This window comes from Pelophylax lessonae, assembly GCF_965119305.1.
Source record: "Pelophylax lessonae genome assembly, chromosome: 11".
Taxonomy (NCBI): Eukaryota; Metazoa; Chordata; class Amphibia; order Anura; family Ranidae; genus Pelophylax; species Pelophylax lessonae.
Genome location: NC_138778.1, coordinates 158,295,425 through 158,307,877, shown reverse-complemented (window position 1 = coordinate 158,307,877; position 12,453 = coordinate 158,295,425). Strand labels below are relative to the sequence as shown.

Genomic DNA, 12,453 nt, shown 5'->3' with positions numbered 1-12,453 from the left:
ACATAAGGTTGCAATACAGGGCCGATGCCTGTGCCTGGACTACCGCCATCCGCAGGCCGCCATCCTCCCACAGGCCATACCACCTCCCGCAGGCCGCACAGGCCGATGACTACCTTCCGCAGGCCGCAGCAGACCGCTGCCATCTTTCCACAGGCCGCCGATCCCCCCGCAGGTCGCGCGGGGCCGCCATCTTGGCGTAGCCTCCTGTCTCCAGCATGGGGGCGGCCATTTTGGAGATGACCAAGCTACCTCGAGGAGTAGCATGGGAGGCACCGGAAGGCGTGTAAAGGGCGGAGCCACCTCCTTTCCCCGGGAAACGATACAAAAGACTTCCTGTCTGTAAGAGACAGCGCTGAGGGCAGGTTGACAACTTCTGTGCATCAGGTGGTGAGCCTTGGGGTCTCTCTCTCTCTGTGGGGTCAAGCAGGTAACACTGAGGGCGCTATTGCGCTGGGGACTGCAAAAAAAAAAACATTTTTTTTCTTTGAAATTATTTTTTGTTTGCGGGCAAGTGTCTTGAATAATCATAGACCCTGCCACACATGTATCCCCACCTGATCCCCTCGAGGTGGCCGCAGGACCCTCCAGTGCCCCACTTATGATTGATGCATTATCAGCAGTTTTGGAGTCTTTGGTATCCCGGGTGGAGGTGGCCTGTCAGGGACGGGGGTCAAGAAAGCGACCCCCGCCTACCCCTATTTCATCTGATACTTCAGATACGGATTCTGAGCTGGTCACTGCAGCTGCAGGTCCCTCTTCTGGGGCTGCTGTCTCAGGTACGGTCTCCTCAGATAATGAGGAGGACGTTTCTGCCTCCGCCATATCGCAAGAAGAAGCGTTGGTGGACGCACTCGTCATGTCTGTCCGGGAAACCTTAAGTCTTGAGGTTACACCGGCAGGGGTAGCTGACACTGAAATTCCATTTTGGTACTAGCAAAGCCTACCAAAATGGCGAAGGTTTTTCCCCTTGCCCAAATGGGGTCGTCTGAAACGAACCCCTGCTATTTCCAAACGCATTGCTAGGTGCTATCCGTTTGAGGAATCCCTCCTTAAAAGATGGACGGTACCACCAGTGGTGGACTCACCGATTTCCAGACTAAATAAAGCCACTGTTATCCCGTTGGAGAGCACTCCGTCCTTTAGGGATCCGGTGGATCGAAAAGTGGAAGCGGAATCCCGCTCCATTTTTTCCTGATAGGGTCAACCTTTAGGCCAGTGGTTGCCATTGGTTTAGTTTCACAAATATTGACAGAATGGGAATCTCCCGTTTCAAGGGGATCGCCTGTTTGGGTGAAATTATAAAGGATCTCACTGGGGGCGAGAGCACTTTCTTGCCACAGACTGCTAAGGGTAAAGGACCTCGTAACAGACGAGGACCTTCCTTTTCTGCTCATAAAAAAGTTTTCGTTCCGCTGGGGCGGGCGATAAGGCGAAGCCCTCCAAAGCCCCTTCAGGGGGTTTTCAAAGGGCGCTGGTCGGGTAAACAAAAGTCCGGCTCAGCCATGCCTGAACATAAGTCCAATACAGCCTGAAGGTGCGCCCCCACCGATCTCTGGGGTGGGGGGACGTCTTCACTGGTTTCCGGATCCATGGCTTTCCAGAATCCCGGACAAAGGGGTTCATGAGGTCATACGGTCAGGATACAAGATCGAGTTTCGATCACTTCCACCGGTGCGATTCTTCCCTTCCAATATATTCGATTATCCCCGGATCGCTTAAAAGCTTTGCGGGGGGCAGTAATGGACTTGATGCAACAAGGAGTGGTAGTTCCCGTTCCTTGGACATTTTCAGGGGTTCTATTCGAACCTGTTCACAATGCCCAGGAAAGAGGGCAAGATGCGTCCAATTCTGGATTTGGGAGAGATGGAGTCCATCCGAACAGTGGTGGCCTCCCTGCATCAGGGGATTTCCTGGCGCCCATAGACATTTAGGATGCCTATCTTCATATCCCCATCTTTGCAGGACATCACCGTTTTCTTTGCTTTTCCCAAAGATCATCCCTGGTTCCCACCAGGAGACTAAACTATCTAGGCCTAATTTTGGATACATCCTTGGCAAGAGTGTTTCTCCTTGTGGAGAAACTCCAGAAGATTCAGTCAACGATTCGGATGTTGCTGTCCGTCAACTGGCTGGGACTGATGGTGGCCTCCTTAGAGAGTACAGTTCGCCCAGTCTCATACCCGAATTCTCAAGAGGAGATTCTTCTCAAATGGAATCGGAATCCCGATTCCCTGGAGAATCGGATGCGGTTGAGCGAGCGGACAGGGAGTCTCTGGTCTGGTGGCTTCGGTCTCCGATGCTCAGCCAGGGGAAGTCATTCTTCCGATAAACTCCAGGTTACCGATAAATGTGTGAACTGAGAGCGATCAGACTTTGTCTGATTTACTGGACCGAGCAGCTCCAGGGCAGCCCGGTTCGGATCCAATTGGACAATGCCACGGTCGTGGCTTATGTCAATCACCAAGGGGGCACCAAGAGTGCCCTTGCGGCCATAGAAGTGGCCAGCATTCCTCATTGGGCGGAACGGTTTGTTCCAGCTCTCTCCGCGGTATTTACTCCGGGGGTGGAAAACTGACGGGCAGATTATCTCAGCCGTCAGATTCTGGTTCAAGAGGAATAGTCTCTTCATCCAGAGGTATTTCACCAGCTGTGCCTTCATTGGGGCACCCCGGATGTGGATCTGTTGGCATCTCGGCTCAACAGGAAGGTGCGGAGGTTTGTAGCTCGCGCCCGCGATCCTCTAGCGGACGCAGCAGATGCGCTGATCGCCCCGTGGGGGCACTATCAGCTACTGTATGCCTTCCATCCTCTCAAGTTACTGCCGAAACTTCTTCGCAGGATAGAGGTGGAGGGAATTCCAGTTATCCTGGTAACTCCGGACTGACCTCGTCGAGCCTGGTACGCCGACTTGGTGAGGCTGGTCGCGGACGCTCCTTGGAGACTTCATCTCAGGGAGGATCTGCTGTCTCAGGGACCGATCTTCCATCTTGCTTTACAATCGCTGGCTTTAACGGCCTGGCCATTGAGACCCAGGTGCTGAAGGACAAGGGATTGTCAACTTCAGTTATTCCTACTCTAATTAAAGCAAGGAAAGCGACTTCCAGAAAGGTCTATCATCGCACATGGAAGTCTTATATTGCGTGGTGTGAACCCCTTGGATTTCCTCCACGTTCTTATTCGGTGACCTGAATCTTGGCCTTTCTGCAACAGGGGGTTGAGCAGAAACTGTCCTTGAGCACTATCAAGGGTCAGGTTTCAGCGTTAGCAATCTTCTTTCAGAAACCTTTGGCTACTTATTCCTTGGTGCGGAATTTCATCCAGGGGGTGCGACACCTGGCTCCGCCAGTGCGCGCACCCTTACCGCCCTGGGATCTTAATTTAGTGTTGTCGGTTCTTCAGAAACCTCCCTTTGAAGATATTAGGGAGATTCCCTTGCTTACGTTATCCCAGAAGGTGGCCTTCTTGGAGGCTATCACTTCTGCACGCAGGGTGTCAGAACTGGCCGCATTATCTTGTCGTTCCCCATATCTGGTGGTTCATAGGGATAAGTTGGTTCTTCGTCCGAATCCATTCTTCCTTCCTAAAGTGGTTTCAGAGTTTCATCTGAATGAAGATATTGTATTACCTTCCCTGTGTCCTAAGCCCAGTCATCCTCGGGAGTTTGCGTTACATTCCTTGGATGTGGTTCGGGCAATCAGGGTATACCTGAAAACTATGGACTCGTTTCGTAAAACGGATTCACTTTTTGTGATCTCGGATGGCCCCAAAAAGGGGTTGCCTGCATCTGCCGCGACTATCTCCAAATGGATCAGACAGACGGTGGTACAGGCTTATTCTATTAAGGGTCGGAATCCTCCGTTCCCTGTTAAGGCGCACTCCACTCGGGCGCTTAGTGCTTCCTGGGCCTTCCGCCATCAGGCGTCAGTGGTCCAGGTTTGAAAGGCGGCTACCTGGTCGTCGGTTCATACCTTTACAAAATTTTATAAAGTTGATGTGATGGAATCAGCGGATGCCTCTTTTGGCCGCAAGGTTCTGCAGGCCGCAATTTGAGGAGACCGTTGGTCTACCTCGAGGGTTTTCCTGTTGGGAGTCTCATCCTTTTGACTGATGAGCCTTTAAGACTTCTAGTCGGCACCAGTTGGGCCTTCGAAATTGGTTATTGATTTCTGTTATCCCACCCCTCATTTGTGGCACTGCTTTGGGACGTCCCAAGTTGATAGTAATCAAGAGGACTGCGTCTGTCAATGAGCGACAGAGAAAAATGGATTTTTGTAAAATCTTACCGTAAAATCCTTTTCTCTTAAGCTCATTGACAGACGCAGTACCCGCCCCTCTACTTTTGAGTTGGGTTGGGTTAAATTCTCTAACACTGCTTTGTGACATAACTGACTTCCTGTAGCAGAGAGAGAGAGAGGATATACCCTCTGGGACTGCCCCTAAGGTGTGGCCAGAACGTTTTCCTTCTGCCTAGTGTCCTACTCCTGTAGAGGGCAGTATAACCCAAGGTCATATTAATCAAGAGAACTGCGTCTGTCAATGAGCTTAAGAGAAAAGGATTTTACGGTAAGATTTTACAAAAATCCATTTATCTGAAATTACAGATATACAAAGCATTGTGACTACTGTTTTTTTTTTTTTCCCCAGCAGGCCCCCTGGCTTAAACCCCCATTCACATCAGTGCGACATGTTATACAATTTGACAGCTCAAGGTCGCAAGACAATTTACACCCTATTTCTGGCTATGCAACCGTTCGAATCAGTGCAACTCCGACTTGCACCAACTTTGAAAAGCTTCCTGCACTATTTTTGCCAATTTCATGTGCGACTTGCATTTACACTTGTGCATGAAGCCGCATAGATATAGGCAAGACACACATCGATGTGAACCAGGGCCTTAAAAAAAAATAAAGTTTTGGGGGCCTTTCAAGCTATATTGTGCGTTTTATAGCTTGTGCATGTTTACAGGGAAAATGACCATCAGTAAAAGGGTTGCAATAAACAAATCTGGTGCTAGCTCTTTTTTAAAGGGTTAGTTTACCATTTTTAGGAAAATATGAAAAAGTCAACGCTATACAAGGATAAAAGGCGACTATCTATCTGGACTGGAGGGGAATATAGTTGGAAATGTAAAAATGTTGACTGATTTTTAACCACTTCTGGACCTGAAGAATTTTCCCCCTTAATGACCTGGCCATTTTTTGCGATTCGGCACTAATTTATTTTAACGGACAATTGCACGGTCACCTCTGCGATTTTTTTTTTTTTTTTTTTTTTTTTTTTTTTTTTTGTGCTATGAACAAAAAAGAGCGACAATTCTGGAAAGTAAAACAATATTTTTCACATTTTGCTATATAACATTCCCAAAAAGAAAAATTTAAATTTTTTTTTAACATTTTAGGCCAATTTTTCTGCTACATATTTTTGGTAAAAAAATCGCAATAAGCGTATTTTGATTGGTTTGCCCAAAAGTTATCACGTCTACTAACTACGGGAAAGATTTATGTAATTTTTATTGTGTGTTTTTTGTTTTTTGCTAGTAATGTCGGCGATCCGCGATTTTTAGCGGGACTGCGACATTGCGGCGGACAGATCAGACCCCTAACTGACATTTTTGACACTTTTTTTTGAGCGGGGATCAGTGACATTACTACAGTAATCAATGCTATAAATATGCACTGTTACTGTAATAATGACACTGGCAGGGAAGGGTTAACACAGTGGGTGATCAAGGGATTAAATGTAAGCCTAGGGGAGTGATTCTAACTGTATGGGGGATGGGCTTGTGAAATGATCATAGAGACCTGTGATCCTATATAGAAGGATCACAGGCGCTCTGTGATCATTATAGAGAGAAGAAGGGTCGGCTGTGTTTACAACAGCTGACTGTCCTTCTCACTCAGTGGGAACAATCACGGGTGCCCACCTTTACACTTTCTTACCTAAACAGTTGTCATTTAGAAGTGTTCTCAGTCGCTGCGGACAGCAAAGACCCTTTTGAAGTACAGAATAACAATACCAGAGTAGATGCGTATGTAGATATGTGTTTATATTCTAACCGCTCTATTTTCTCTCCAGTTTGATGACTTCTCCAGAGACCTTTGCGTCCAGGCCTTACTGGAAATCATGGACATGTTCTGTGACAATCTAAGGTATTGTGTGTGTTGTCATATTTTGTAGTAGTTTTGAAACCTAAAGTGGAACTATAGGCAAAGTTTTTGGTGGACACAGGCTTTGACCGATCGAGCCGCAGCAGTCATATGACATCCACCCAAAACGAAGAATGTCCCACCCAGCAGTCATTTGACAATACTTTAATGGTACTCATTCTTCAATTTTAAGGATAGATGTACATTTCTATTGAATTTCTTTTAGTTATAGAAAATAAGTAATTGTATAACGTAAAGTGGGATAATGTGAACTAGAGGAGGAATCGGTAGGCATCACATCCCTTTTACAATATCGCAAGAAAACAAAACCAAAGTAATGGGATTTTATGGATGCCAATCAAGAAGGATATACATACTTGTAATAAAATGTAAAGTTTATTCACATGTTTCAACAATCCATAAAATCATATCAATATGTTAAAATAATCTTTAAATTATACAAAGCTATGATAGATGATTTTCTTATATCATCCAAAACTTTATTTGCACCAAAGAAAAATGCTTGGTGTAGTCCTCTCAACGTGTTTCGCCTTGAATATGGCTTTCTCAGGAAAATTTTACATTTACAAAAAGTATAGCTGCTGACTTTTAATAAACGGCCACTCGCCTGCCCCAGCATGCAGTGATGTGGCCGCCTGAACCCTCTGTTCTATCCCACGCCTCTCCCCGGAGCCAGCATTAAAAGTGTGGGTACACGCTGCGCATTCGCTAGTTAAGCTGCGTCTCCTTAATAAAAGAGCAATCTTCAGGGACCTGTGACGTGTCCCAGAAGATTGGAGGGAGTGAAGGGGCGAGGAGAACATCCGCTCAGATCGCCTAGGCCAGTGATGGCGAACCTTGGCACCCCAGATGTTTTGGAAATTTCCCATGATGCTCAACTACACTGCAGAGTGCATGAGCATCATGGGAAATGTAGTCTCAAAACATTTGGGGTGCCCATGTTCACCATCACTGGCCTAGGCGGTCCAGCGGGAAGTGGGAGCGGGTACCTGTCAATTAGAAGAGCGGGGGGTGTTTAAAGCAGAACGACCCCTTTTGGGTGGAGCTCTGCTTTAAGACAGGGGTTAGTCATGTAAAGTTGTGTAGATTTTACAATGTATACAACAATATATCAATATTTGGGCCCATTAGTTAGTCTCCTGAGATTGATCCAGTCCTAGACTGCTGTTTTAATATATATATTTTTTTAAGTAAACGCAAGGAAAGCAAAGAACTGTGAACTTTAAAGTGATTTGTAAAGTTCTGTGTTTTTTGGGGATTTTATTTAAATGACAAACATGTTATACTTACCTGTTCTGTGAAGTGGTTTTGTACAGAGCAGCCCGGATGCTTCTCTTCCCCGGTCCCTCATTGCTGCTTCTGGCCCGTCCCTTCTGTCGAGTGCCCCCACATCAAGCTTGCTATGAGGGCACCCGAGCCGAGCTGCAGCTTAGTGTGTCCATTCAGACACAGAGCTGCCATTTGCCCCTGCCCCCTTTCTCTCCTGATTGGGTAACTGACTTTGACAGCAGCTGGTGCCAATGGCGCCGCTGCTGTGTCTCAGAAAATCAGGAGGGAGAGTCCCAGGCAGCTGAGGAACTCGTGGACTTTGCTGAAAAGAGATGGGCTCAGGAAAGTTTTAGGGGGTGCTGGAGCGGCTGTTACACACAAAAGGCTTTTTTATCCTAATGTATAGAATGCATTAAGATGAAAAAAGCCTTCTGACTTTACAAAAAAAAAAATCTTAATTTTCCAAAGAATTGTGGGAAAAAATGACAACTTCAAAAAACTCACCATGCCTCTCAAAGGGGTAATTTGGGGGGTATTTGTACTTTCCTGGCTTGTATGGGTCCTTTCACACCTGTCCGTTCCGTTCCGCCAACAGATTCCGTTCTGCTCAGCGGGGAATCGATCCGCCGATCCCCGCTGAGCAGGCAGATGACAGCTCCGTCACCGCTCTGTGTGCGGAGACGGAGCTGTCAGATCCCCACTGTCCTCTATGGAGGAATCGGATGAGAACGAACCACCGGTCCGTTCTTATCCGATCCCATCCGATCCGCCAGATGGATGGAAAATAGGGTTTCCATCCGTCCGGATTTGACGGACAGTATTGGATCGGATAGGAGCGGATGTCAGCGAAGATGTCTCCGCTGACATCCGCTGCCCCATAGGGGTGCATGGGGCATCCGATCAGGTCCGCCTGAAAAACTGGCAGGCGGGTCTGATTGAACTGTATGTGTGAAAGGGGCCAAGGCGGACAATTTAGATTCGCCTGTCTTGTTTTTTTGGTGTATCTGAATGGATGCCCCATGCATCTCTATCGGGCATCGGATGTCAGTGGAGACATCTCCGCTGACATCCGATTCGATCCGTCAAATCTGGACGGATGGAAACCCTATTTCCCACCTGTCCAGCGGGTGGGATCGGATGAGAACAGACAGACGGTCCGTTCTCATCCGATTCCCCCATAGATTACAGCGGATCGATCCCCCGCTGAGATAAACTAAGTCCGCCGACGGACCGGAATGTGTAAAAGGGGCCTTAAGCCCCGTACACACATACCGAATGTCGGCCGAACGATCGGCCGTCTTTTGTCCGGTGCTGTCCTGTAGGCTGAAAAGTGCTAAAGACTGCACACAAATTTTGTCGGCCAACAACAGCCGACTGCAGAAGTGATGTCATGTGATGGTTAACTTTCCGTGTGTTTTTTTCTTCTCTGAGCATGCCCAGTCTTGCTAATCGGCTGTTTGTCGGCCAAATTCTGTACTGACTGGCGAACAATCGGCCGTTCTGGTGACGGCCAACAAAAATTTTGTAGTCTGCACACCCGATTCTGTTCGGCCGAAAAGTCGCTGTCGGTTGTCGGAAGCATACTAACAAGCCGACAATCGGCCGATCGTTCGGCGGACGAATATTTACGGCCGACAATCGCTACGTGAGTACGGGGCTTTAGTGTCTCAAGAAATGAGCGAGGCTGTCAGTACATCAGGTGTGATCAATTTTCAATGATTGGCACCATAGCTTGTAGACTCTATAAACATCACAAACACCAAATAATATATACTTATTTGGGTTATTTTTTACCAAAGATATGTAGCAGTATAACTTTTGGCCAAAATTTATGAAAAATCACTAAATTTGTAAAATGTTTACAAAATTTTCGGGGTTTTCATTTATAGTACAAAAAATAAAAACTCAGTGATGATTAAATGCCACCAAAAGAAAGCTCTATTTGTGTGGGGGAAAAAAAGGACAAAAATGTTCATATGGGTACAGTGTTGCATGACGAAATGTCATTTAAAATATGAGAGCACTGAAAGCTGAAAATTGGTCTGGTTAGGAAGGGTGGTTAAGTGACGTTGTTTTGTTTCCACTCAGGAAAAAGTAAATTTCATATAGCAAAAAATGGCTTACCAGGGACCTCAAGACGGCACTTATATTTACATCCTGCAACAATTTGGTATTCTGTACTAGCCACCTGAGGTGGAAGCTATGCATCTAATTTTTATCTATATGTTTATGTAAAACGTGGTGTCATGGTTTCTCTAGCGCTCATTGACAGACGTAGTCCTCGGTGATACACCACCTTCGGGTTATGTTGCCTCCACAGGAGCAGGACTAGACAGGAAATTAAAAAGCTCTGGCCACACCCTAGGGGCAGTCCCAGAGGGTATAACCTCTCTCTCTCTGCCTCAGCAAATCAGTTATTTTCTGTCTAGTTAGGAGTAAGGACCTAGATACCTTGCTGGGATCTTAGGTCCTGGCAAGAATTTTTTCTTAAAGGATTTTTTAGACAGCTTTTTTTCTCCAGTGTTCCTGTGAGATCTTCAAGCAAGAAAGCTGAACTGGGCGACGGGCTGGATGTTGAGATCCGGTGGTCACCCCAGTTCAGCCTACGAGCGCGTGCAGGCCATAGCTCCGCGCTGGGTCGGCCCCGACAAAGTCCCATTAAAGGACTGACCCCGCGAGTTAAACGTCTCGCTGAAACGCCAAAGACCATGAGTCACGGCGTCCATATCGGTCGACAGCCCTCCCGCCCCGGTGGAGAGGGGTACTGTCAGGAGTTGGTGCCCGCCTGGTTCCGGTATGGTGAGTAGTATGTTCCCCCTTTTCCCCTGACGGGTCTTGTGGTGAACGCGGGCCCCTCTCTGTATGGTAAGATAGAGTCCCTCTCTATCCTATATATGACACAGATCCTCCTACTTTGAGTGTGATTTTATGTGCAAAAAGCCAGGAGGCTTGGTTTGGGAGCTAACAATCTAATTGTATACATGTTAAAAAGATGTAATCTGTGGCATTCTGGGAATCTTACGGTGATAAGAATAAGCTACCTACCAGTCAGAAGCCACGGACATGTAGACTGCCTTCCTAATCAGATCTCCAGCTATTAGCAAGCCTCCCGAATGGCCATGCGGTCCGCCAGGGCCGGTACCGCCAACCACGCCAAATCCCCATGCAGAGAGAGTGTTGTGTGCCCTGCAGCACACCGCTATTCAGTACAGGCCGCCGCCATTTTTTTTGCTGGATCGCACGAGCCGCCATTTTGGCGTAGCCTCGTGTCTCCAGCATGGGGGCGGCCATGTTTGAGGTGATCCAAACACCTCGTGGAGCTTGGGGAGGCGCCGGAAGGCGTGCAGAGGGGCGGAGCCGCCTCCTTTCTTCCTGGGCAGCCAGCCAAAAGACTTCCTGTTTGTCAAGACAGCGCTGTAACCTGTTGCAGTTTAACTCTGAGCATCAAGTGGTGAGCCTGGGGGTCTATCTCTCTCTCTCTCGATCGATAGGGATCCCTAGCAGGTAACACTAAGGGGCTTTTTGTGGCGCTGGGGGTCTGAAAAAAAAAAAAAAAAAGTTTTTTATTTTTGAATTATATTATCCAGGAAGTGACTGGAATTATCATGGACCCTGCCACACATATTCCCCCACCTGTTTCCCTCGAGGGGGCCACGGGACCCGCCGGTGCACAGAGTGTAGAGGCATTTACAGCAGTTTTGGAGTCTTTGGTGGCTCGGGTGGAGGCAGCCTGTCAGGGACGGGGGTCAAGGAAGCGACCCCCGCCTACCCCTATATTATCTGACACCTCTGACTCAGATTCAGAGATGGTCACTGCAGTTGCAGGTCCCTCTGCAAGGGCTGTTATCCCAGGTAAAGCCCCCTCAGACAGTGAGGAGGACGCTTCTTCTCCTGCTATAATTCAGGAAGAAGCATTGGTGGACGCACTAGTTGTGGCAGTGCAGGAAACCTTAAAACTTGAGGCTTTACCGGCAGAGGCAACTGAAACAGAGTTTCCTTTTGGTACTAATAAGCCCATCAAAACGGTGAAGGTTTTTCCTGTACCCAAATGTTTCGGTAATCAGATTAAAGGAGAATGGGAGCATTCTAAACGTACCTTTACTATTTCTAAGCGTATTGCTAGACGCTATCCGTTTGAGGAATCCATCATTAAGAAATTGACGGTACCACCAGTGGTGGATCCACCTATTTCCAGGCTGAATAAAGCCACGGTTATCCCAGTGGAGGACACTTCGTCCTTTAAGGATCCGGTGGATCGAAAGATGGAAGCAGAGTCCCGCACCATCTTCTCTCTGATAGGGTCAGCATTTAGACCAGTAATTGTTATTGGTCTAGTTTCCCAGACACTTACGGAATGGGCGAAAATGGTACGCCAAGACCTTAGGGGAAAGGATATTCCCCAGGAGACATCTGATTTGATGGAACGGATTATACAAGGGCTACAGTTTATCTGTGACGCAGCCTTGGACACTACTCCCTTATTAGGGCATGCATCTAAGACAGCGGTGATCCTCAGACGTGTGCTGTGGTTAAAATGCTGGTCAGCTGACCTAGGTTCCAAGAAGACCTTGACAAATCTCCCTTTTCAGGGGAATCATCTATTTGGGGCCAACCTAGATGAAATCATTAAGGATGCCACTGGGGGCAAGAGCACTTTTTTGCCACAGGCTGCAAAAGCTAAGGGACCTCGCAACAAGCGAGGACCTTTCTTTACCGCCCATAAAGGGCGCCCGGCTGGTACTAGCGGGAAAGGCAAGACTCCTCCAGGAGGGTTCAAGAAGGGCTGGTCGGACAAGCAGAGGACCAACCCAGCCAAACCCGAAGCAAAGGAGTACACAGCCTGAAGGTGCGCCCCCACCCGGTTTCAGGGTGGGGGGACGTTTTCACCGGTATTCAGGACATTAGATCGAGCATCAACCACTACTACCGGTGCGATTCTTCCCTTCCAACATTTAAGTACTACAGGAAGCGGTAGTTACCGTTCCCTGAATAGATCTTTTCCTTTACCTTTTCCTAA

General features: G+C 47.7%; 1 protein-coding gene across 1 annotated transcript in view; it reads left to right on the top strand.

Moving 5' to 3' along the window:
- MED24 (mediator complex subunit 24) overlaps window positions 1-12,453 on the top strand; it is a 217,865-nt gene that overhangs the window by 56,477 nt on the left and 148,935 nt on the right. The window contains exon 5 of the mRNA XM_082271510.1: window positions 6,076-6,149. Coding sequence (XP_082127636.1) covers window positions 6,076-6,149 — 74 coding nt within the window. The remainder of the gene's footprint in view (window positions 1-6,075; window positions 6,150-12,453) is intronic.